This window comes from Argiope bruennichi, chromosome 4, assembly GCF_947563725.1.
Source record: "Argiope bruennichi chromosome 4, qqArgBrue1.1, whole genome shotgun sequence".
NCBI classification, from domain to species: domain Eukaryota; kingdom Metazoa; phylum Arthropoda; class Arachnida; order Araneae; family Araneidae; genus Argiope; species Argiope bruennichi.
The window spans coordinates 142,816,918-142,844,764 of NC_079154.1; the positions used below are offsets into that span (position 1 = coordinate 142,816,918).

General features: G+C 28.8%; 1 protein-coding gene across 2 annotated transcripts in view; it reads right to left on the minus strand.

Annotated features, from left to right (window-relative positions):
• LOC129966529 (helicase domino-like) overlaps positions 1 to 27,847 on the minus strand; it is a 133,382-nt gene that overhangs the window by 56,925 nt on the left and 48,610 nt on the right. Inside the window, exons 21-32 of one of the 2 annotated variants that reach the window (XM_056080969.1) lie at positions 27,168 to 27,413; positions 24,924 to 25,106; positions 24,706 to 24,833; positions 19,272 to 19,579; positions 17,927 to 18,129; positions 17,522 to 17,691; positions 14,400 to 14,596; positions 12,704 to 12,818; positions 12,499 to 12,624; positions 10,156 to 10,326; positions 9,497 to 9,580; positions 7,486 to 7,620 (exon numbers count right to left, since the gene is read on the minus strand). In XM_056080969.1, coding sequence (XP_055936944.1) covers positions 7,486 to 7,620; positions 9,497 to 9,580; positions 10,156 to 10,326; positions 12,499 to 12,624; positions 12,704 to 12,818; positions 14,400 to 14,596; positions 17,522 to 17,691; positions 17,927 to 18,129; positions 19,272 to 19,579; positions 24,706 to 24,833; positions 24,924 to 25,106; positions 27,168 to 27,413 — 2,066 coding nt within the window. The remainder of the gene's footprint in view (positions 1 to 7,485; positions 7,621 to 9,496; positions 9,581 to 10,155; positions 10,327 to 12,498; positions 12,625 to 12,703; positions 12,819 to 14,399; positions 14,597 to 17,521; positions 17,692 to 17,926; positions 18,130 to 19,271; positions 19,580 to 24,705; positions 24,834 to 24,923; positions 25,107 to 27,167; positions 27,414 to 27,847) is intronic. The other variant, XM_056080970.1, reaches the window with a different exon arrangement.

Sequence of the window (27,847 nt, forward strand, 5' to 3'; positions counted from 1 at the left end):
CTTTTTAGGTATTAAAGAATAAGAATTTAATAATAATGCAAACTAACGGATCCCAAGCCTATTGGGGGACAAGAAATTTTTGCTTATCTGATAACAAAATTAAATTAAAATATTTTTGAAATTAAATTATAAATATTTTAAATATATAAATTAATATTTATATGTAATATAAATAAATAAATATCAAATATATAAATTATAAATATTATTAAATTAAAATTATAAATATTTTTTAATTAATGAAATAAACTGTAAAATGCTACACTTTTAAAACTAATTTTCCGTTAGCTATCTGCATACGATGTGAATCGTGAAGATTCCCAAACTAAGTTTATGTTGAATAATATTGAAATTCATCACATAAGCTATAGCATTCAGGAAAAATTATGAACTATATATACAAATTAATTAATTTTTATACTACAGGGTATTCTAAACATCTAATTTAACTTTCTATTACACAAAGTACATTAAGAAAAAACATTGTAATAATAAAAAAATTGGAACTTGAAATTTTGTCGTATTTCTACATTTCAGACTTCTCTAGATCCAGAAAACATATTTTTAAAATTATGTTTGCTTGTTTGTAAACAAGATAAGGAGGAAAAAGGTGTAATATAACTTTGGCATTAGGTTTTTCATTGCAAAAGCATACAATAGGAAATATTATCCTTTTATGAGAATTTAGCAATTTTACTAAATCTATCGTATCTTTTCTTGGCGAGTTTTTTTGGTAATTAATCACTGCCATGAGATTAAATATATTCAAAAACTGAATTTTTATTATAAACATGTTCTTTCCAAACAATAAAAAAAATCTGACACAAAACTATGCTTATAGTCACAAAATCACATACCAAACTTCATATACTTAAATGACTGTTATAGCATTTCCATATTTCAGACAAACTGACAGCGATCAACCTGTTGTCAAATTTGGCTCGATAGGTATCTATACTACAGATATTAAGTCTGTGTATCAAATTTTATCTATCAAACTCTCTTCATTTTGTAGTTATCATGCAATTTGTATTCAAACAAAGAGGCAGACAGACTTCTGAATGATTTTCATTAACTTTGATGAAAATCTACAAATTTAGTGTAAAAACCTTAACCAAATTTTGCCCATCCAGATCAAAGAATTTTTGTCACAGACGGACATTTTCCAGAATTGTGTTTTTCGAACTACGGGAGGTCTAAAATGTAGAAATCTGTCAAAATCTCGTTTGTCTGGGAAAGGAGGGAGGGGGGGGGGGAGAGTTGCACACACAAAATATTTCGGTTATCATACATTTATCACAAGTCATTTAATGATTAACAAAAAACAATACAAAGCAAAATTTCTTTCTTTCTTTTTTTTTTTTAATCATTTTTGCCAATTCATGCATTTGGGCATCAATTCCAGCTATCAGTTTCATTGAACTAATCCTTAGAAAATAAGGTATAACATTTTTGTGCAGCCTAACATACATTTATTTAGCTATTTCCCTTTCAGCGAACATATGTGAAAATATTTACGATATACCATTGAATGAATTAAAGGACAAAGGTGATGCAACAAGCTTTAATTCTCATAAAAATTCAGCTTTAAATTAGTCAACTTAAATTTATTAAGTCACAAAGATCAAAACTAATATTTATCTAGAATTGAAACAGTAAAATTCATATAATGTTTATACAAAGAATTGAATGTCAATTTAAATCGCATCCAACAATGAGCAAAAGAATCATAATAATCTTCTAGTAATCCAAAATAAGTTTTTTACAAAAATAAATTTATTCTTTCTATTATAAAAATTAATACTGAATTCGCTTAAATGCATGATAATACTTTTAATTTGCCTCAACTTTGTCTTTCGTAGAAATATCATATAGACAAATCATTATTTTATGTATTCCTGAGAATTAAAACAAACATTAATATAAAAAATTAAATTTCAGAGCAATTAAACACGAACAAATATTAAATAATAACCAACAAACACTTTGAAAAAATAAACTACTGATACAAAGGTGCAAAATAAACCATCTACTATATTAATATATATATATGGAAAATTATCACTTGAAAGAGGAAGCAAGAAATTTGTCAGATTCTTTAACCTAATTAATCAATATTAAACTGGACAAAGAAATGGGTCATTTACATATGTAAATGAGCCATTTAGAAATTTATAAAAAAAACCAACAAAGAAACCATGTTTCCTTTCAAAATCAGGCAAATGAAAATTTGCTGTCCAATGCTAATTAATTTCACTTCCTTTCAGTATCAAAAGTCCCATTTCGATGTTCACAAAATGTGATGCTCATTCGGTTTAACAACAACTAATAAAGGGGAGGGGGGCATTTTGCCCTATATAGTTTAAAATTTTATAACACTTTTTAATTTAAGAATAGATAAATTTAGTTAAGATTTTAGGCAAATTAACTGATCTGTAATGAGCTTTCTATGAAAATATTATATTTTTTTAATTATAAGTTTAATTAGGCTGAAAATTTGGGACAAACTAAAATCTTCATCCAAAAGCATATAATGTAGGAGGAAATGAAATGTTAGGTAATAATAAGTATTTATAAATAACCATTTCTTCACTAAAACTGTCAATCAGTATAGAAATAACATTGTATAAATCTATACCATATATAAAAACTATTCAACATCTAAAACAAGTACAATGCCTAAATAAAAGGTACTTTTTTTTTTTTTTGAAAACTGTTTAAAATTTAAAAAAACTTGCATGTAAAAAAAAGAAGGCAAAAGTGATAATCTGAAATGAATTATTTTTGTAATGAAAAGATGAATGCTATATATCAAGAAAAATATTAATTACAAAGGAGGGGAAGGGGAGGGGGAAAGGACATGAAGTCTAAAAGTTAAGAAATATTGAAACAATAAATAAAAAAATATTAAGAGTTTAAAAATTCTTATATATCTGTTTCAATTTAAGGAGAAACAATGAATAAATGTTCACTTTCAAGATAAAAATTAACCTGAGGCTTCTCTTTTAATGAATCCCTCTATAATGAATCCACTGAATCATCTTTGGTTAATATATAACCTTTTCAATAAATATTTCTTAAGATAGGGAGATTTTTTTTTAGAGAAACATAAGATGCATCCAATCCTTTTCATTATGAAAAAACATTTTATTTTTTTATGTCTTAGAGTATATAGTTCTTATCTATCCCCTTTAATTTATCCCCCACCCACTGTAAATGGTACTATGCAACAGAGCAGTTAGCAACAAAATAAAACCCTTTTCATGAAAATTGGGAAGACTCGGTATCATATTTGTATAGTCTATCAATGTATGTGAACATTTTTTTAAAAATATATTAGATTGGAACACACAAACATTAAAATGAAACAAAATATCTACTGTAAAAACATGCAAACTGTATTTTCGTAAGGTGGGGTGTGGGAAGGCATATTTATTTCCACATTTTCAAATTTGCCAATGGCAAAATTTTTTTTCTTATTCTAAAGAATTTCTCATATTCAAAATCTTTAGAACATAAAATTTTATGCAACTTGAAACACAAACAAATGGAGACATACGAGAAAAAAAGATTTAAAGACATGCCACAATATAAACAAATATAGAAAACATATCATTTTTACAAATCTTTTCTTTACTTTTTATACTTCACCAGTTGATACAACTATTGTTTATTAAATACCGAACCTTTTAGCTACTCTTAAAAAGATTTATATCAAAAGAAAGAACTGAAAATATATGTAGAAATATGAACAAAAATATTACATATTCACGCTCAAGTATAGAAAGGAAAGGGAAGGGACTGGATATTTGAAGTCTGCATGGCAAACAACCCTTTATATGCTGTTTGGTTTTAGATAAGAGTTAAATACTTTCAAAAAATAAATAGTCGATATAAAATTATATATATATTATTAGCATTATATTGAGTGGGGAAAAAAATTGGTTAAGAAAATTCTATTAAATCATGAAATATTGATTTCATACTGATTTATTCATTTAATTAAGATTAATATAACATTAAAATTTTTTTATATGGAATTTATATTTTTACTATAAAAAACTTGTAGCAGAACTTCACAAATGATAAGACTGACTCTTACAACAAGATTTTTCTTTATTTTGTTCCTAAAGTTGACAATTTAATAATATTTTTCATACAGAAGTTATTTAATTATTCTATTTTATCTAACTATACTTTAACAATTGTGTCCACTATAATTTCAATGAACAAATTTTTTAAAAAAAGATTTTTTATTATCAAATCAAGGATGCATCAAATTCTTGCAATAATTTCTCCCTCCCCCCCAAATCATTTTCTGCACACAAAAAATTGAGTTCAATTGTACATAAATCAAATTTGTTTTTTCAAATGCTTCATTTCAGTTTTTTTGCATTACAAGCTCTAAAAGGAAACATCTATATATATAGTATAAAATGAAGTCTACTGAAAGCATCTGTATGTTGAAACAAAAAAAAACCCCAAGAAGTACTTAACTAATTTTGGAGATATTTGTACCATTTTGTAGGGCATTTATTAGGAAAGGTTTAGCATATTGAAGTCATATCAAAATTAAACAGTGATTCAAAACTCTTTATCTCCAAAAGAAGGAAATTCAACCTTGGCCGGAGCACATTAAATACCAAAACGCTTAGTTTGTTGTGCAATAATGAAAATGTAGAGGAAAGAAATATTAGGTTAGCGAATATCAGAGAAAGATTGTCCACACTCTTCAAAGGAGTCTTCTGCTGAGCCAAGTAACCCTCTCTCTTCAAATCGCACTGCAATTGAATTACAGAAATAGAATGAATCTTGCCTGTATGCTCACAGAGAAAGATATTTAAATTTGAGACACAGGAGAAGAAGAGAAAGAACAAGCGTTCCTGATATTTAGTCCAAAAAGGAATACTCCGCTCTGAATTTCAATCCATGTGTGGATTATAGAAATGATGCCTCAGTTTAAATAGGAACAATGTCTATCTAAACAATGAATGAACAATCCGTATTGTTCAGCTTTGATATACAGTAATTTTTGCCAAATTTTATCAAACTAACCGAGTGTGGCGAGAACAGCAGCAAAAGTGCCACGGAAACTGTTAGCTAATAGTATGCAATTATTTGTTTAAATAGAATCTAAAGATCTACTTATGATTTAAATTATCTTTCTCCTCCTTAATAATATGTACGTAAAATTCTGAGTATCCTTTAAAAATTATAAAAAAATGTGGAATTTGATACACTTCAGAATTTCTTTGCATATTTTCATAACTACTGAAAGGAAATAGCTAAAATTTTACAAGGTTGTTGCTGTCAGAAAAGATTTTATGTGTAGAGCACGTTTGTTTGCAACCAACACAACAGCAAAATTTTCCTTAATTTATTTCAATATGAATTTTTGATAGGGATTTCTTTGACATATGTCAACTTAGGAAAGAAAATCTTGGGTATTTTTAAAAGGAACATGTATGTGTAGTAGATTTTTTTATTCCTTCGCTCGTGGCAGGGAGAACAAAGCAAACATCAATTGTTTTAGAGCACATGTTAAATATATATATATTTTTAAAGGGAGATTTAGTTAAAAAAAATAAGAGAAAATTTTAAAATGAAATAATATGGGCTAATTTAAGATAAAATATTACATATATGATAGGATAATTGCTATTTCAAAAAATCATTAGGATAAATTTTAACATAAAGTTGACTCACTCATAAACAAAAATTGCAGAACTAGCTAAAATCTTTTTCTAGGAAGAATAAAAAGTTTCAGTTTTAATAAGTATAAATTATCTCTTAACTAATAGGCAGTGTTTGGATACTTTGGATACTAAATAAACCAACTTAAATTCAGTACATACACCTTCAAGTGTAATCAAATGAAATGAGCTAAACTCTTTAACAGAATTTTAAAGAAATCCATAGCATAATAAGATATTCGAAATTTGAGAACTGTTATTTCTATGTCACAATGTAATATTAACCATGTAATGAGCAATATCCTTTCATGTCAATTTGATCTTGCTCTCAAATGCATCCCATTTTTCTTGGTAGAGCCATGGTTTTTTCTTTCTTTGGCTTCAGAAGGCATGTTTTGGTGCCAATAGAAATTTGTTTAAAAACAGATGGTAAGTCACTAATTTTTTTATATCTCTTTCAAAAAGGGAAAAGAAATTGAACTGGATCTACCATAGAAAATTACAGCATTTTCGAGCAAGAACAAATTCCTTAACCCTCTGGCAAAAATTCTTTAATAACTGCAAATTCTGCAACAATAACTTCATTAAATTTATTACTTGAAACTTTCTATAAGATAAAAGTAAGTGTCTCAGGACTTGAAAATTCTTTTGAAATGATTGCTGAACCACTATCAAGAATAAGTAATAAATTAAAATTAAACTTCACATTAAGTCCCCTGTACAGGAAAATTTTAAAGGAAGAGCATCTACAGTTCCAGAGTAAATAAATGAAATATATATTTTCATGGGTTTATCTTTTACCATTAATTACATCTAACCCAAAACTATAGTTTAAAAATACCTAATTTTCGAAAGGATTGTCAGAGGGTGACATTGCTAATAGTATTGACACCAAAACGTGAACCTGAAACCATGCCAAATGACCCGGAGACACCAAGAAAAATGAGACAACACACAATGATTTTAAAGTAGCACTTTAATACATTTATTTCCTAAACAGCTTTCAAAAAATTTGTACAATACAATTCATATAATGGTTACTTATAGTCAAGATTTTGGGTACTACAAGTACATTTTCATCCAAATAAACAGTAAAAGATGAAAATAATAATAATAATAAAGACGGCAACTTTCTTAGTAATCTAAAAAATGAGTACATTAACAACTTGCAGGTCACATAACAAATTCATTCAGATTTCTAGTGGTCTAAATTATACACATTTATGTACATTTAAAAATAAGAACAAACTGTGATTTTCAGAAAATCACTGTGTCAAACAGTGAAATCATTTTAAGAGTTAGAGGGCAAGGATGTCATAATGGAAGTAGCCAATGCTTCAGCAAATGATACATTCCTATGAGTATTTAAAATATTATTTACAGTCTTAGGGCTAGGTAAAGATAATTCTGATTCACTTTCACTCTTTGACTTTTCTTCTGCTTCAATGGCAGAAGCACGTCTTGTCCGAATGACAAGATTAGGATTAGAAAAAGGTTTTATTATGAGCGGATTTGGGGTCACTTTCGAGATAGGCTTATGGCTATTCAGCCGTTGCCTAGAGACCTTCATAGAAATATCACCATTAGTTGGACCATTTAAAAGACTTTGAAAGGAGTATTCTTGTTTTACTATTGAATCATTTGATTCCTCACTATCTGCAACATTATCTAATTTTTCATTTTTAATTATGATGCGCTTACTCCTACGTTTAGGAGTAGTACTTTTAGAGGCTGGGGAACTGTTCTTAGGGGACTTGGTTCTCTTAGACCTAGATGATGAAGATCTAGAAACCTGATTGGCTGCTTCTCTACTGCAAAAGAGAGGAGAATCATCATCCCCAAGCTGCCTGGATCTTCGTTCTTCCTCCTCTTTTAGAGCCTTCAGGTGTCCAAGCTCCCAATCTTTCTTCTGTGCTTCTATTTCTTCCTAAAATTTTGAAAACAATGCATACATAATGATATAAGCATACTTATATTAAACATGCATATCATAAACACCTTTTGAGAGAAGTAATGTGATCAAGTTAATCATTTTATTTTTAACCTTTTCACATAGTTTTATTATTACCAAGTTATACCAATGTTAATTATTTATTAAAATAGTCATTCAAAAAATTTTATTACTTGAATCAACAAATAAAGTAGGGCACAGGCATGAAATAATAAAAATTTGTATTTCATAATATAATGCACTGAGCCAAATATAGACATTTGAGAACTAAAAAAAAATAAGTATAAAATAAAAATAGGGATATAAAATAAACAAATTTATACAGAAACATCTAAAGCTATTACAAACAACAAAGAATTATTACAAAAAAAGAAATCAAGCTCAAGAATGATAAAATTTGACTTGAAAAACTGAAATCCGTGGAAAGAATGCTTGATAAAATGCTTATATGGAAGATACAAATGCTTATAATAAAGCTCAATGTGTGTGTGTGTGTTGGCGCTCTACAGGCCAGACCGTTTGACATACAGCTACCAAATTTGGTACATGTATAACTTGGAGGTTGGGAATGTGCACCTGGGGTTTCTTTTTTCGAATTTTTAATTAGAATTTTAATTATTAATTAAAAACCAACTTTCCCGCCAAAAACATCTTCCATTATCCCCAGCGCCAAACGAGAAAGGCTTCAGTTTTTTTTTTCTCCCAACAGTAATGAGGGTAGGGTTAAAATTTTTCGGCGGATTATTTCAATCGGTTCTGTTTATTTTCTTAATGTTTGATGCATTTAAAATTAAACATTGTTAATGAATCAATCTTTCAGATTCATTCTGAAGTACTTTTGAATTAAAATAAAACAGAATAAAGGAAATTAAAAATTTCTAATCCGCATAGCGTTCCCCCAACTGGCGTAGAAAAAAATCACGTATTTGCGTTACGTAACTGGCGAAGAAAATTCACGCATGCGCATTCTGTTCTGATTGTTGCCATGACAACGTTATCAATGGATGATTTAAATTATTTTTGGGTTAGCTGCATGCTTTTGAAAGTAAATTGTATTTATGTTAGTTATATATTTTTTGTATATGCTTATAGTTTTAAGTACATCGTTTTTTAAGTAGATTTTTTTAAACCGGTTTTCGACCGATTATTTTAAACGATTCATTTTATTTTCTTAGTGTTTGATGCATTTAAATTTAAACATTGTTAATGAATCGATCTGCTCATAATGAATCTAAGAAAATTTTGTTGACCAACTCTTGAGATATTACATAAATTAAAAAAGATATTCTTTAGTGCCCATAAAGTTTAAACGCTGAGTGACTCTATTTTCAGTAATCAGATTAAAAAAAATGCTTTGTTTCAGTAAAAAATATTATTATATTAATTGAAGATAAATTCTTTCCACTTTAATTTAAAGCATAAATTCTAGGGGTGCTAACAGAAAATGAGAGAGATACATATTACGTTATGACTGAAGGCCTTTATAATATTATGAATGAATTATATGATAATCAAAATTTGAAGTTTTAAAATATTTTGATGAAGAAGCTATTAAAGTAGAAATTGCATAAAATATTTAATTATTAAAATTTTAACGAACATTAAGATTGGCGAACCGGCTGGTCGCCAAAGGCGGCTAGTTGAAAATAAATGCTAGTATATAATAAATTCAAATAATTTTAAAGTAACTTCTTTAGCAAATAGTACAAAATCACAGTAGGTAAAAAGATTTCACTTCATTCTCATAAAATAGAAAAAAAACCTTTAAAAATCTGCAATTGTTTGTAATTAGATGACAAACATGAAGATATACAAGTCTTTTTCAGTTATCACAACTGAAAGCATAACTTACTTCAGCTAATTTGAGCTGCTCAAGGGAAACTGGTTCTTGCAATGATTCCAAGAATTTTAAAGCATACTTTTCTACTGGTGATAACTATTAAGGGAGAGGAAGAGAAAGAAATTAGATTTAAATACAAAAAGAAAAAATGGATTAATTATTGCATCATTAATATGAAATTTTCAGTAATATATTAATAACTTTATATTACAAGTAAAATTTCTAAAACATAAATCTATGATAATTTAAATTACTATGAATATTAATGCAACCAATTTAAAAATGGACCAAATATCAAATAAGGATATATAATCAATAGTACAAGCTTATCTTTTTTGATAAAGCTTTTTAAGTAAATAATTAAGCTTCTTGTAAAAGTTATAGACAATATTTCTTCATTTCCTTAACATTCCAGCAATATATATAACAGAAGGTAGTGGTGATATTCTACGATTGAAAGTAATTTTAAAAAATTATTTAATTTAAATGAGTTTTAGTTTAATTCCTTTTGAGAGAGAGAAAACCCGTGAGAAAGAAACCCTAACTTTTCTGTACAGCTACACATGTTTTGTATGTATTTTAATATTATATTTACTAAAAGAAATTACATATGTCATTAGACATCTTTGAATCAAACAAACTTTTACGTGACAAGAAAAATGAAAAGTTACCTGAAACATTAGCTTTTCTAATTCTTCTTCTGCAGCAGATTTTTCTTCATTGTCTCGACTGTCATTATCCAATGGTATAGATTCATCAAATTCGGCAAGTTCCGCCACTGCTTCTGCACTGGCTGTTTGAGCAGCCTGTAAATCAGATTCCTCTTCTGCCATTCCTAAAGCCTGAAGAATAAACATCATGATCTTACTTAACGGAACTCACAAAAGCTGGAATAATGATTATATCAACTGACTTATTTACTTCTAATGTTTCAAGCTCGTAAATTGTATCATTTGAAAAACTATTATTTATTAATAGCATCACTTCAAAGAAATCATGACAATGTTTATGCTAAATTAAGCATGCTATCTCTAAATTGCATCAGCAATTTAGCAAATAGCAATAGAGCGAAAATAATTTAAAATGTTCTTTTGAGCAACATTATAAAATATATTACTAAAATTATGTTTAGATTTTTACTTAAAAAACAATTCAAAATATATATGTGTGTATGCACATACTTTAAAATAGTTCGAGACTATTTTAAAATATAGGAGTCATTCTGGGAGAAAAAAAAAATAGAACATTCATGTTTCAATAAAAATTCTTAATAGCTCTGTGATAAACATATATACATTTATATTTTCAAATGATTTAATGCATTCATATTTTCAAATGATTTAATCTTGCAAAGTTAAAGTAAAATTTTAAACTAATAATAATTCACCATTAATAATTTCAAAATTGCATTTAATATTTTTTTTTTTTTTTTTTAAATCAGTTTGCATTTTGGTGGGCAAGTAGAGAAGAATTAATTTTGGGAGTTGATATATTTACATTTTTATACAAATAAATGACAGTTAATTTGCATTACCTTCGTGTAAAATAAATAAATAATTCTTTTTTACTGAATCAATACTAAATCAGAATGTGATAAACCATAATTAATCGGATTAATCAGACTTTGATAGAACCATATTAATAAGTGTTGGTGAGGAAATGAAGGAAGTAAAGTTAGTAAAATGTCCAGTTATTAAAGAATATATTCCTAAACTCTTTATCAACTAGGAATAGAATATAACAAACTAAATTGTCATTATATTACCCATAGAAACAAATGCACTACTTGCAACACTACAAATGCATTTCTTTTCTAATTGGACTGATCTACCTCAAAATGCCTAACAATTTTAAATGCCTTTCACCACCAACAGTTGAACTTTTAGGAAAGAATCCCAAAGACTACACTGTGATTTATTCCTAGTTTGATTTCCTAGTTTGATTTATGATTTCAAATATTTGCCAAAGGGCCACAGTCTTGAACAGGGGCAAATTAATGCAATTATATTTAAGAAACATTCAAGAATTTTTACAGGGTTAAAAAGGAAATCTTTCAGACTGACATGTTTGCAAATTATTATTACAGAAAAATTTAGTTTGACCTCCATACCATATCATTAGATTACAAAAAATAAATAAATAAAAAATAATGAACATGGTGTGTTTATTAGGGAGGGGAATTCCACAAATTTAATTAAATAAAAAAACCAGAATAATGGAGAGAAAAAATCTGAAAGTCAATCATTTTTGATTATCCAGCAGGCCTTATGTTAGCATTCTCACAGTATCCTTGCATATTTTAGAGGGAAATATAGAAAGATATCTGAATTAAGATGTATGTCAGTTGCAAAATAAATATAAACTAATTTAAATCTTGTGTATGTATGCTAACAGTAGGTCTAAAATTTATGACTTATCTAGCTCTAGTTGCCAATTAAAATTCCAGTTAAATTTCTTTTACGAATACATTTCCATGATTTTGATATTGATTTTTTTGCATTTATCTCTGGTTGAAGATTTATAATACGTTTTACAAAATAAGCAGCTTACATAAAAGAAAACTATTTCTCTTTTTCAAGAAAAATTAAATGCACCTTTAAAAAAACATTTGAACCCATATTACATGATATTGTAATTCATTTCAATTAATTAAATAAAAAAAATTGATAAATCTTACAAAAGTAATTTTTATTTTTAAATGAACGAATCAACTAAGAATTTAGTTACTTTTCCTTTTAAAACAGAAATTCTTAAAAAATAAGAAAATATAATAGCATAAACATGCACCCTATTTTTTTAATCTAAAATAAAACAAATTAGAAACTTGCATATTCTTTAAGCATTTTGCACAAACAAGCTGCATTTGAGATTTTTCAGTAAAAAAAATTATTGATCCATAAAAACGTTAATTAATTTTAACAGCTACTGAAAAAGGCTATATATTATATGTTAAAGTTCAATTTTCAAACATCTCACATAGTTAAAAATAAGATAAAATTTGACAAAAATTATACCTGTTCAAGTTCCTTTTCAGAAAATTTTTCACCATCTTCAAAAGTAATTTCTGAAGGGATTTCCTCAATTTTTTTCTCTTCCTCTTTAATCACAGGTTCAAAACCAAAAAGCTCCTGAATGGAATTCTGGCAGAAATCATACAATTAGTATGCATTAAATATAATTTACTCATGTATGCAATTAAAAATTCAAAAATATATTTACTTTTTTAAAGAAAGCAGTAGTAAAATTACCACCTTCAATGGCTACATCACCCAAAATTCTTTTCTGGTTGGCTTTCTTTAAAATGTTCTCCTCTATAGTTCTTTCACTTATCAGTCTAGTAATCAGGCAAAACAATTAGTTATGATATTAAATTGACAAACTACTAACAAAAAATTTTAATTGATAAAAAAAATCATAAAAATTCACTTTAACATTTTTCAGCTACTCATTTTTGCCATAAAAAAAAAACTAAGTTAGAATTTTGAAAAAAATTTATTCATTCATAAATTTACCAGTCCAATATATTTACAAAATATTTAAAACTTATTAAAAACCAAGGGAGTGGTAATAAAGTTATTACAAAAGAAAATGCATTACACGGTATTGGCATATAATTTATCCACGTTAGCCAAAAAAATTAAGCAGGCGCACAGACATACACTCTAAGCATTGGATATTTTTTTTCCTGTTTTGTAATAATGCATAGTTTTCATTGAAAAAAAAATAATTTAAAATATTGATTTTTTAAACTACAATATTTATTTCTGTATTTGCACAAACATTTTCTATCTTAAAATTATGCTTTTTTAGTTTTGACAAAACATAAAAATGAAAGAAAAAAAAAAAAAAAATACCAAAAAATTAAATCAATTATTTTCTTCAATATTTCTTAAAATTAATAAGTTACCAATTCATTTAAATCGATACAATATTTTGGAAAAATGTCAATAGTGATTAGAAGCATTACCAAACCTTTTATTATTTGATTTTTAAATATGTAACAACAAATAAGATTCAGCATGGCTGGGAAGGAAAGAATAAATTTCCTCCAGCACTAACTCATTCTATTTCCAGTCTTACAAAAAACAGTCTCAATTAGGGGGGGGGGGCAAAAACAAAAAATAATAAAAATGAAAAAACTATCAATGCCAAAATGTTAACTTTTATAAGATTAACAACACAGATGTCCTTTTTCTTTTAAATTAACAAACTACCAGTTTATTTAGATAGATGTATTATTTCTGAAAATGTCAATATTGATGTAGAAGAACAAATAATTTGTAGTGTTTTATATACCAACAACAAATAAGATTCACCATAGCTGGGATGGAAAGTGTAAATTTCTTCCTTCAATAAATTGCTATATTTAGAAATTTTATTTGAAGCCTTATAAAACTAAGAATGAAAACAATCTTATGACTATCATCATAAGATAGGCAAAACTGCCATGAAATTGGTGATAGAATAATGCCATATTCCAAACAAGTTTTTTTAAAGATTTTTTAATTAAAAAAATATCTGCAATACTCAAACAAAGGTTACATACATTTTATGACAAAATAAAAATGATTTAGCAAGTCACAGATTTCATAAATAACAGAAATCCATTCGTGAAGTAAAAAAATCTCTGTAGTGAGAAGCAAAATGAAAATAAATCAGTGGATATGTCACTCCAAAACTTTCTCGCATACTGCCAGAAACTATTTGGCATGGCATTAATGTATAATGGTTACGAAATATTAACCTTAGGTGCGAATTAAACATTTTTACTGATTCTATCGAATGATCCTTGGCAGGTATGCAATGTGGTAGTGATGCAAATTCACTTTAGTAATGCCCAGAGTTTAAGGGCATTCAGCTAACACACTCTGTCTTTAAAAGAATACATCAATCAAATCACATTAACAATTCTCACCTGTATATATGTACATCGCGTGTCTGTCCAATTCTGTGACAACGATCTTGTGCTTGAGCATCCATAGTAGGATTCCAATCACTATCATAGAAAATAACAGTATCTGCACCAGTAAGATTGACTCCAACTCCACCAGAACGAGTTGACAGAATAAAGCAAAAAATACGCTTATCAGCATTGAAGCGTTCCATAAGTGCCTTCATAAAAAAGAAGAAAAATTATATATATATATATATATATATATATATATATATATATATATATAAATACACATACGCATATTATACATAAAAAATATATACATATATATATATAAACTGCTTGACAATTGCTAAGGAACAGCTACGTTTTTTGGAATAATTAAGTATAGAGAAAGATTGAAATGAAATTAAGTACATATTATTATGGAGCAAAATAGCGCAGATATCTACACATCAAAGAATTAAAAAAAAAAAAGAAAAAAAAAAAAATGCTCCTTGGATGGTTTCCAAACAGCCCCACAAAAATTGATCTTCAGATCAGAATGATGCAGACATGAGTACCTTAGCATGATGACCACAGGCACTAATGCATATTTTGTACCTATTCTCCACTAAACTACCGAGGAGTTCTGGGAAGGGGGGGATTTTGTCCCACTCTTTTCAAAAGGCGATTTTGAGCTCCTGCACTGTTTAGGGAGAGATGTTTCTTTGTGAAACACGTCTGCCAGGAGCATCCCAGGCATGTTCAATGGAATTTATGCTGGTAGAGTAAGCATGCCATTGCATACGGGCAATATTTTCACTTTGCAGTGTGTCCGATACCTGAATGCTTCTGTGAGGCCGCACATTATCGTCCAGAAACAAAAAGTCTGTACCTTCAGCAACCCTAAAAAGACTACCATGATCCAGAATAACATCTCTGCAATACTGTTGCAAAGTAATGCTTCCTTGCTCAAAGATGTGAAGCGGTGTTCTGCCATTGTGCATGAAGAATGCCCACACCATCACGCCTGGGCTGTACCGATCACGTTCACTAACAAACTGTTGTGCATAACGCGTTTCACTCTCTCCCTACAGTAATTGGTGGCCAGAATCACTTTTCACACTGAAACAAGATTTGTCTGAGAACATCACTCTAGACTAATTTTCGGAAATCCCAACCAACAAGTTTCTTACAAGTTTGCGTAATCGCCAACATGTTCCTTACACCAGCATAATCTCTCGTGAAGATGGCGTAGTTGAAGCGTGTAGCAACGAATAGGCTTTCTTGCATACAAATCAACTTGATTTAATCGTGGTGAGATGATTCTTGCAGAAACATGCATACCGGTAGTAGCTGCAAGTTTTACAGCTATCTGGCCAGGAGTTAAATTTCTGTTCCTTTTTTGCCACAAGGGTTACACAGCGATCCTCTAAATGTGTTATGTTCCTACTATAACACCCGTCATGCTTTTGTAAAGTATTTCCACCTTCAACAGCCTTTGTTAATTGCGAGATGCCACTCTTCGATACACCCATCGCAGCAGCTGTAGTGGTGACACCGTAACCTGCTTCCAATCGGCCAATTGTTTGCTCATGTAAGATCGCAAACACTCAAATGATGTCTTGCTGACATTTTACTCTGAATAATTGCAAGAACCAAACGGAATTTCAAAGAAAAAAAAAAGCCTTTATAACATCCTGTACTATTTAGGGTCAAACATCAAACAGCACGAACTTTCGTATGAAACATGAGCTTGTATGCAATGTCTTTTATACATATAATGAGTCCAGGTCTATCACGCAATTTTGCATAAATCACTTCTTCCTTAGCAATTGTCAAACAGTGTAAAAACTATAAAAAAGTGAGAAACATTATTATGAGTTAGAAGATCTGCTCAGTACACTATCCTTAAAAAATGCTTTAAAAAGTTATAGGTTGCCTATTTAGATATAAAGCAGCATAAAATTTCATGAAAATTGTATTAATCATTTTTATTCTATAGGCATTATATCAGTTGTATGATTATACCAATAGGTGTACCTAATAGGTACCAATTTTATATCTTTGAGCAGAATTAGCATAAACCTAGGCCACTCAAATCTAGGAGAAAAAAAAAAAAAATCCCTCTGCTTTCTGGTTGCCATAGCATCGCAAATGCAACACAGGTAGACATGCTCATATTCGCTATCCGGTGGATAATCTTGAAGCATTTTCAAAGCTTGTGCCATTTCGAATACAGTTAATTTACAAAAAGAAATTCATATTTACAAAAAAGGGGTTCATAGAATATATTTAATTCAATATTTACATAATTGTCCGAAATAAGCAGTAGCAACACTTAAAATGAAGAGCAAAAAATCTGAGCTGTTAAAAGTAAAATGCCCAAAGCTACTAAACTTTAGAAATAAAGAAACAGGCAGGCACTTCAAATAATTTTAAACATCCCCTACAATACAGCCAACAATTTTTTTTTTTTTTTTTAACTTTGTTAGTACCAGAAAAAGTTTTAAATATATATTGCTTTTACAGAATGAACTGCATTAAAAATTATCAATCCGCTTGATTTAAGCTACAATATTAGCAAAAGAGAAAAGTAAAGGGTTCATTAAGGAGTTAAAAGAAGACAGGCTTTAATAAATGGCATGCTTAAATGAGGAGTAAAATGTTTCCTTATAAATTAATATTTTATTAAAAGTAAGAAATAAAAAAAATTTTAGGGTTGAATATACTTTTTTCTTTTGACATAACAATAAATCTTCAGTTGTTTGTATGTGCATGGAAAGAAAAGGAATGAAAGTGGCCATATAATTAAATCACAAAAGGAAAAAGATGCTAGGTGGAAAAAAGGGGGGGAGAGGATAACTTCAAATAGTTAATGAAATCAAATCAAATTTTAAGTTCAAGAAATTACATAATAACAGTATTTTGAATTCTCCTGGTAAAGCCAATACTGTCCAAAAAATAAAAATAATTAAAACCCAATAAATCATTTATTATATACCGACATAATACATAAAAAGTGCTAAAAAGGCCCCAAAACATTTTATATATATTTTTAAACATTTTATATCAATGAGATATAAATACCGAGGGTTGCGGTATCAACTTTTTTTTTTTTTTTTTGAAGAATGATTTTTTATAAACCTGTCGGAACTCACCTGCCGTTGCTCTATTTTAGTGTTTCCATCTAAACGAAGATATGTGTGTCCATGGTAATTCAGAAACTGCTCTAAAATATCTAGCATTCGTGTCATTTGTGTGAAAATAAGAACTCTATGATGATCTTTTTTTAACTCCCAAAGAAGATGCGCCAACCTTTGCAGTTTTCCTAAAAAGACATTTCAATTATTATTTTCACTAATAAGAACTGAAACTTTATAAAAGTGACACAACAACTACAGATAACAAATTCTAACATGCAGCATTAATGATTTTATCAAGTAATGTTTATTTTATAGTTAATATATTAGAATCCAGATCTACATTTGATGACAACACAACAAATCTATCAAAAAATAGTTCAAAACCGGCAAAATTTCTTTTCAGCATGTAGTGAAACTTACCACAATCATATTCAATAAGGCGTAATTCTGGAAATTGAGTCTTCATATTACTAACAATAGGATGCAAAAAGGCACAAGCAGGAGCAAGATATTCATTTAATTTCTCATTGTTCATATTTTCTTCATTCAATTTCCATGGGGCAGGATGAGATACATGCAGTTCCACAGCAGGCGCAGTTACAGCAGGAACCACGAAAATAAACCTTTGATAAAATATAAATAATAAGAGAATAAAGATGCATGACTATAAACATGTGAAGTAATACAAAATTAAATTCTATTTAATAATTTCAGAAGCAAAAACCATACCTAAAGCTTTTGAGCTTAATTTATTCTGATAGCTAAACAATGAATATCTGAGTAGCTTATAAACCTAGAGTATGGCTTAAAATTCCTTTTTTAATTAATAAAAATTAACAGTCTCATTAATTAAAAGGAAATTTCATTACAAATATGTTTAAACTATAATATCCCAGAAAAAATATATTCCACAAGTATCCTTTGTATGCAAAAAGCAGATATATCCTCATTATTAGAACTCAATGGAATGCTAATATGGCCATAAACATTTTTTTCAAAACTTATTTTCAAATGCAATTGATCATTTTATATACTGCAATATACAAAATCCTTTTTCTGTCTAGAATTTTATTTTCAACTAAACATGAGAAAAAGTTTTAAAGGTTTAAAAGTTTGCATAATTTTTAAAAAAAAATTAAGCATATTATTTTTTAAAAAATTCCAAATAAACTCACAAATAAATTTTAAAAACTGCAAAAGGCATATTTTACTCATAATTTCAAGATCATTTTAAAAAAAATCACATAAAATACAGTAGCTACTTAATAATATAAAGACAGCTATTCCCAATAGCAAGTTTCACTTTCCATCAAAAGTTAACGGCAAATTGTTGCATCTTGAATCAATTTTCAAAGAATAGGAAATATCAAAATACTTTTCATTTTCAAGTATCAATAGGATAAAAGATATCTTATTTAAACATTTCACATGCCTATATTTTGGACTGCTAAACAGAATTCAGGCATTGCAATGTTGTTTGTTTGTGCAAAGGAAATACAGTTTTTCACTAATGCAAAATAAATTATTAAAGGTCATGAAATTATATTTAAATACTTCCTAATGTCTCACATTGTCTGTAAAAAAATTTTTGAAAAAAAAAATCCTCTAATCTAGATTGGGTTATTATATGGGGAATTACAATTAGCATTGGTTTTATTTGTATACAAGAAATGAGACATTTCATTTGTCCCCCTTCAATGTGACAGAAGATTTCTGATTACAAAACCTTCAAAAATGATTAAATACAGAAAAAAATATATAATACCTATTGATGATATCAGTCAGTTCAGCCACACGATCTTCGGGTGTCTTGATGATATTAGACAATGTTTCTGTATAATCCCAGTAGAGAGATGGATTAACCTTCGCAGGAATTGCATTCAGACAATTAACATAACCTCTACCTTGCCAAGGACAGCCAGTGCTGGGATGTTTCAAACTATGGACAATGGTCACAGCTTCAACTAGATCTCTACCATAGATTGGGCAAGCACCACAACGACGATTGTTAATTTTTGCAAGTGTTTTCAAGCATTCTTTCCTCTGCTGTTCCCGGGCTTGAACCAAAGATTCCTGATGAAATTAAATAAAAATGAATAATATACATTTAATATGTGCATAAGTGTTTTTTAATTACAATGAAAATAACTCTTAAGCAAATAAATTTGTCATGAATAAAATAAAATTACAGTATAAGCCTTAAGTACAGTTAGCAGCAAAGAACATTCGTGCAGTGCATAAAAATGGCAAGAATGACTACTACCTGTCCATGACAAGAACACTGCCAGACAATCGTCTATGTTTATGGCGGGCATTACATAAATAGGTTACTGTAGGAAGAGTTCATTTCGCAGAGGTAGAAATTAATTCAAGTTTCTTACGTTGGCACGTTTGGCGCCAAATTGGCGATATTTGGAATTATTGCATTTAATTTTTGAAAACAAATTCAAAAAATAATTCACTAAGCTGAAAATCATTTGCATACTCAGAATATTAAAATTGTCTGGCATTCCTGTCATATGTATACAAAGAACAAAACAAATCAAATAGAAAACTGAATAATTATTTGTAAGTTAACGACTGCATAAGAAGAAGAAAAATAATTAACTAAAATCATCCAAGACAAAACATTAATCGTCTTCATTTCATTTTTTTAAAATTTTACAGAAGTTATTAATATCAAATTCTTTGCAGCAAGCGCAAGGTTATCTGCTTAATTTATTTCATAATTTTTATAAAAGGTTGCTTTTATTCAATAAAGTAAAAAGTTCATTGTTAAATATGCTTAAAACCTTTCCAAATTTGTATTTATTTGTTTGATGTATATACTATTTCCCGAAACACAAAATTAACGATCACCATAACTATCAATTTTCAGATTTTTAAAAATCAAACTTTGATTTGTAACTTATTTTCAATATGCACAAGCTTTTTACAGCATAATTAACTTCGTAAAGTTTATATGTAAAACTATTCTGAATTTGAAGAAAATTCAAGTATTCATTCCTACACATGCCAGATGTCCCGGACTTAAAGGAACCCAACTAAATAAGCCCAACATTGCCTTACATTATTCTATGAAAAACGCGGTAAAAGTTTGTTTTTGTATTCCAGATTACCATTTATTCATTTACCCTGGCTTGAAAAAGAAACAATTATTTCAAAGAAAATTTTTTCTCACGAATTGTGAATTCAAATAATAGTGATAAATGAGCTTTTCCTTTCAATGTATATCAGTAGTCATGAGCTCGAGGCAATAAAGGATCCAAATTATTGCATGCATTTTATCATTTCAGGGTTAAAAATTCTTCACTCCCAATGTTCTTCACATTTCTGTTCCAAGTCCACCAATGCCGTTTGAGAATACTTATCTGTTACCTTTTTATTATTACAATCAGTGCACCCGAGTACAAAGGAATCTCATTAAATGCTTTAATCAGGGGTGTTTGTGGGACCCCAAAACATCCCCTGAAACGTTTACGGACTTACTACCGGCATTTTGGAGTTTCGAGAAGGGGGGGGGGAGAAATGAAAAATTACAATTATGAAGTATTGAATGACCTAATTATAAAAGTTCAATGAATTACTTTTTTTGCAAAATTAATAACCATAAATTTTCAAACATATAAACTACTACATTTTATGCAAATATTTTAAATTACCTAAATTAATTCTTTTAAAAAAAATTATCTAATTTCTGTTGCTTTTTTTTTTTTTATTTTCTGATGTTTGTGGGCTTGTCTTTCTTTTGTGGTGAACTTCATAATTGCAGGAAGGTTGACTTTTATTTTCCTCATTTACAGTTGAAGAAATTTCCTCGAGAACTGCACATGCAGAGGTAGAAGCAGTTTGCTTTTCTGCTAATGTAGAAGGTTTTTCAGAGACTTTTATAGGTGACTCATCTGAAATACATGTTTTTAAGTCCTCTTGATATGTTTTCCAACTTCTGTTCATATTCAGTAAGAGATCTTTGTGAATTGGATCAGTCATTGGATTTTTTGAGCCATATTTTTCACATGAGGTTTCTTTAGAAGCCATTAAATCATATTTAATAGTCTGCACTGCATCTAGGGAATCAATCTTAAGAGAGGTTCTATAGTCAGTGACAAGTGTATCCATTAAGTTGAATGCACTTTCCACTAATGGGCCATGGAAGCAGCTATGGCAGGCTTTGACCAATTTAGCCAATGTAGGATACTTATAATCATTTGTGAAATCATCTTTTAAATTAAAAACTTTAGACCAATATTTATCAATTGTACACTTGACTTGATTTCCACTTTCATCAGATGTGTAGAGCATTTCTTTGGTGATATCAATATCACTCTGGTACAACCTTATTTCAGCTTCTACATTTGACTTTTCATTATCACTAAAAATATGGGACATAAAAGATGATAATTTTTCAAAAGCTAATATTGTACTGGTTTTACCTCTTAGCTCTGGATCTAATGCTGTAAAACTAATGAGATATGAATTTTTAAGGTGTAATTTCTGTTTCATATGCTGAAATTTCTAAATGAAATTCTCTTGCGTACATAAATAAAAAAATATTTCAATAAGCGAAACGAAAAATTTACACGTGCATCAATAAATGAAACGAAAATTTTACACAGCGGAGAAAAAAAAGTTGCGAAGCGATCAATGACAAATAGCAAATACGGCGAAAAATCCCCCTTCTCTACTTATTGGCGCCACGCCAGTAGAGATAAGACCTTTGAACCCAGAGTCACGTGATCGCACATCTGGTCGAACGAAGTCTCCCCCTTTTTTTTCTGCCGCGCCTACTTGCCGAAAAGAATCCAGAAGAGAATGTCCGAGAACCGGGGGAATGAGTCATAACTCGCAATAAGGAAAGAACAAAAAAGTTTTTTCCCCCTTTTCACGCATTATCACTGCCTTTGGAGAAAGAAAGGAAAAGTTTTCACCACACACACTGACCTTGCGTTTTCTGCTTTAAAAGCAAACAAAATTACCCAGATCAAAATAAATAATTCATTATTATTCCTACTTCCTTTTGAACGACGATCCCCGGAATTTCCGGGGATCGAAGTTCAAAATCCCCGGAATTCCGGGGTTTCCCCGGAGCACAAACACCCCTGTTTAATCCTTCTCACATTAACATGCATAAATTTTTAGATTCTTAGAAACATAGTTAAGAAGGAAAGCTATTGAAATAGGGAGGCAAGAAAACAAGCCTGAATAAATGACTATTTTTCTTTATTTTATTGAAAAAAAAGTAATGCGCTACCCATAATATATTCTTCACACCAATATATAGTTGAATAATATTTCGCAATAAAAAATTAATAGAATTACTTCTTAATTGCATATACTCATTCAATTTCAGAAAACAAATTAAATCGTTTTAATCCCTAAATACTTACATATTTAGGGATTAAATATGTAAATATTAAAAATTGCAATTTTTAATTTCAAAGTAATTCTTTTTTTCTTTTAAAACTATAAATACAATTTCTCATAATTATTATTTAACACTAAGAGCAAAAGGTTAAAACTACGTGTTTTTTTTTTCTCTCTCTCTCTCTCTCTTCCCTTCTCTTTTTATCTTGACAATGATTGTGATAAGAGATAACTGAATTATACCTGTAGATTTAAGGTAATTATTCAATAATTTCAATGAAAATAAAATACTGAATTGTAAAATATGCTTCTTTAAAAAATAATGAAATTCAAAATTTCCCTTTAAGAACTTTTTTAAAACAAATTTTCAAATAAAAAATTCAAAATCAATAATCAATTAATTTTACAAATACAAACAGCTGAGTATAATTTGCATTAAAAGTTTCAATTGTTTATTTTTTTTATAAATATGATCCAAAATGGATTTCTATATTTTCCAGTTCCATACATCGATCAATTCAAAAGTCCTAAAAAATACAATATCAGGTGAGAAATATTATGTTATTCGCCCATTTCTTCTGGCAAAAATTCACTGAATGTAAAACTTTCATCAACGATTCCTTATTCCAATAAAAATTCAACTTCTCTCTCAATACGGGAAGTAATTTTCTTAAAGAAAACACTTTCTTTTGCTGGACATAAAAATCTTGAATTGTTTGCCAAATTACACATTTGTCGAAGTCATCAATTTCACAATTTCAGTGAATAGGCCTTTCACGGTGTTTTCTAAGAGTACTCAAAACTACTGTTTTGTACAGTGTCAAAACTCCCTAATAGTGAATTCTGACATTCCAGTCATTTGAGCAGCTCTTTTCATGGCTTGTGGAAGAGGAATTTTTAAAGATTTTGATGCAGCTTCTTTGGAGAAAAACTCTGCAACATTATGCACCATTTTACGTGCTTGTGATTTTAAAATCTCTCTTTTCTTAAATCCAAAAGGCATTTTAAAGATGTCAAAATTTAAGAGACAAAAAGAATTATTATTATTATTACAAAATTAATTATGAAATAATGAAATGCAGTTAATATTAACCAAAGAAAGGATTAATAAAATAGAAGTAAGCTAAGCGAATATAAAGATATGTGCAACTGTGACTGAAACGAGAAGACGAATGAGCAACAGGTTTTCTTTAATCGCTTCACATTGATGCCAAGAAAAAGAAACCGAAACCTATTTCTCTAACGCCCATCGTAAACATAATGATCATACATATTTAAAATGGAAATTTTATTCATGATGAATCATTTTTAAAGACTAATATATAACTTTTTGAGAAGTTTTTTTTCTTCTGTTATGTAAACTTTGTCACTAACATTTGAATATTATTTGATGATATCTTTAATGTTCATCTTAATTTACAAGAAGAAAAGCTGTATCTACCGAGACTGTAATGAATTTATTTACATGAACTTGCACATTCTTCTGTAATTTATAAGCACAAAACTTCTATTCACTCTAATTAAAGAAAAAAAAATTTGCATAAAATTTTAATATGAAATGCTTATTTAATATCATAAAAAAGATACAGCAGAAGAATTGAGTTGAATGCTTGACTTTTAAAAATATAATTCCCATTAGTCTATATCAAAGAACAAATGTCACATAATTTACTAAGAAAAATACAAATGTTTATATAACCTCAAATAATGATAGTCGTATGAAAACAAAGCACAGATTTTATGTCTACTGACATTCTCACTGTCCAGAGTTTTAATCCACATACTTTCATTTACAGAAAATTTCACAAGAAAAAAATCTCAATCTCATGTCTTACCAAATAAAATGCAGAATTCTTTTTGGCAGATGAAACATTCAATATGGCATCAGATTTAGGAGCAGGTTTTGTCAGAGAATGGACAACAGGAGATTTAGTTGGTTGTATATGATTTTGATTTACAGAACCTTTAAATAAATCAATAAAACATCAGATTTAAACTTGAAAATAAGGTAAAAAGTTTCAAAACAAGATAATACTGGCATCATGAAACTTACTATCTAAAGATGTTGTAGAAGGAGAATGGCCGTTAAAAGAAGTCACTCGTGTAAATGGCCTGTTGTGGACAGTCTGATTGTTGAGAGTTGTTACAGATGCATTATTTGTTTGAGGTCGAGTGATGTTAGTTAAAAATGGTGGTGCAGCAGATGGATTCCCAATTTTCTGTGTAGGAGTTACAACTGAAACATTTCAATAAATTTAAATATAAGCTTTAAATGCTATAAAACAGAGCAAAGTAAAAGGAAAAAATTTGAAGGAAAAAATTACACAATACAGAGAAAAACTTAAGTTTCATCTCTAAACTACAATATTAGATATTCATAAGGACACATTCCTCCTTCCAAATCATTTTACTAAATGTTAAAACATGGGTTCTTTTATAATAGATACTTTTAATTCAAAATTATAAACAATAAATAATATTTTATTTAACATTGTATAAGATGTCCAGATTTTATCAGCCAGAAACTCAGCATTGTTTGAATTATCTTTGCAAATAGAAATTTTTAACTCTAAATTATAGATTATAAAAATATTTTTTTGAATTAACTGCATTTATATTATTTCCAATTTTATAAAACATACATTTTTTCAAACAATAATAAATTAAATCGAATCAATCATTATAGAATTGTGCTTTCAATTAAAATATTTTGCCTCCGAAACCGAAAATCCACTTACTTCATTTACAAAGATTTGTTACATAAAGAATAGATGAGGGAATGGTCACCATTTTAGCAAGCTTTTAGTCTAGAAACATTTTGAAACAAATGTGAAAATCTCTTTACAATACCTATACAAATAATAACTTTCTATACCTATAAATAACTTTTTAAATTTTATAACCAAGTATTGCAAAGACATAATGAATGCCATAATAATATCTCCAGCAGTTGAAGATTCCCTGGCAGTTGTAGTGGTGTTCCTGTCTGAACCCTCCCACTTCCTTTCCAAACACAAACTGAGAAAAGATAGGTTATAGTTTTATCATACCAACACCCTTTTACAGTTTAAAATTCAAGAATTTTTGAGGGCTGTATTAACTTAAGGAACCTTACAACATATAATATAACCAGATTTGAAAATGTGCTTTATTCCATCAATTTTGAAAGATACAGACCATTATATAAAAAAAAAAAAAAAAAATTAAAACCAGAAAAATGATCTCCACATATCCAGCAGATATAAGCCTACTTGAATAGACAAGTTTCAAAACGAAATTAGATCTTTGTAATAATGCATTCACATGGTGTTCAATATATCAATCATTAAAATGTCTACATCAAAAATGCAACAAGCATTGGTTACAGTACTTATTAATCTAATAGATACAACTTTAAATACTTCTTTATATGTTTACTCAAATTTCATTGAAATTATAATACTTCAGTAAATTCAATTCTTGATTCTTCAGCTTGCATTCTCTGCTAAAAGATAATTTGTTAGTCAAAACATAAAAGTTATCACAGTGACAACCATGCTAAAAATCATTCTGTCTTTATATGTAAAATAAATACACCAATACAATGAAAACTTATAAGCGAATAGCTTTAGCATACATTGGGTATTAATGTTCAAGCAGTTCCTTAAAGAGTAAAATATAAGCAATGAAGTAGATTTTCAGAAGATAAAGAAAATACATTCAATAATATTAAAGCTTGAATTAAACGGAAACACCAAAGCAATTTTTCTGAATTAAAAATAAAGCAATAAATAAACATTGGTTAGATGACTCGTAGATCTTTAGACACAGAAAAATTGAAATCAAAATTAATACGTAAAATCTCTACATGCAGCAAATATCCACTATTTCTACAAATGGTTTAAAAAGAAATATTGAAAATTTCAGTGGAAATTCAATTTAATTTCAAAAGAAACATTCAACAAAAATAGCTCCATATTGCAATGAACTAAATTCTAACAATGATGAATTACTGCATTCTGATAAACCTTTAGTATCAAATTTCAATGATACATTAGCTAATAAGCCATAATTACCTTACAAAAACAATGAAGTGTCCTTGTTTGCTCTGGGAGATAAAAAAACAAAACTGCACTCATGCATCAAAAAAAAAAAAAAAAAAAAAGTAATTCTTTAAAGAATAAAAAGAATCTCAATTCATGGAATCAACTGTTGAAAAAAGTCTTAATTTTTTTTAAAAAAAAGGTTTAATAACCGGGTGCACCCATATAACTGCAACACCACAACATACTTTGTAAATATTTAATAAAATGCCTACCAGTTGTCGTGGCAACATTTGTGCCTAATACAACAGGCTGAATACTAGATGTGGTACTAGCAACAGTCGTTTGGGCGGTGATGGCTGGTTGTTCCCCCACAGAAGTTATGACAAAGTGGGCCCCAGCAGCAGTCTGCACAACACGACCAATTCCACCAATAAGAGACTGAATGCACTGAACACGGTTGCTACCTGGAGGTTGCAGCTGCAGTGTGAGGCCACCCAGAGGGGCAATAGAAGCAACCGCTAAGAGAAGAGAGAAATGCCCGATTTAGACATGTTATGCAGTAGTCAGAACAGCACAAATACTGAATGCAGAAGGGGAAAGAATAAGCAATTCATTACAGCAGCAGAAAATGGGTAGCATAAAGAAGAAGGTCCACAATTTAATGTTTAAAAGTTGGTGTGTTTATATTAATTATATATATTTTAATCTTTAATATAATAGAATTTAAACAATTACATTAGATGAAGATTAGTAATTCACTCAAATGGTGTAATAAACAGAAAAATAACTGAGATGGTAAATAAAATGAGATAATAAAGCATCAAACTAAAACAGCCATGCTATATTATCTATACAGATTTTGAAAAATGAGAAAAATTTATTAAAGGTTAATAAAGACAGAAAACTAAATCATTATTGAACAGATATTCCTCAAAATTTACTCAGTATTTTG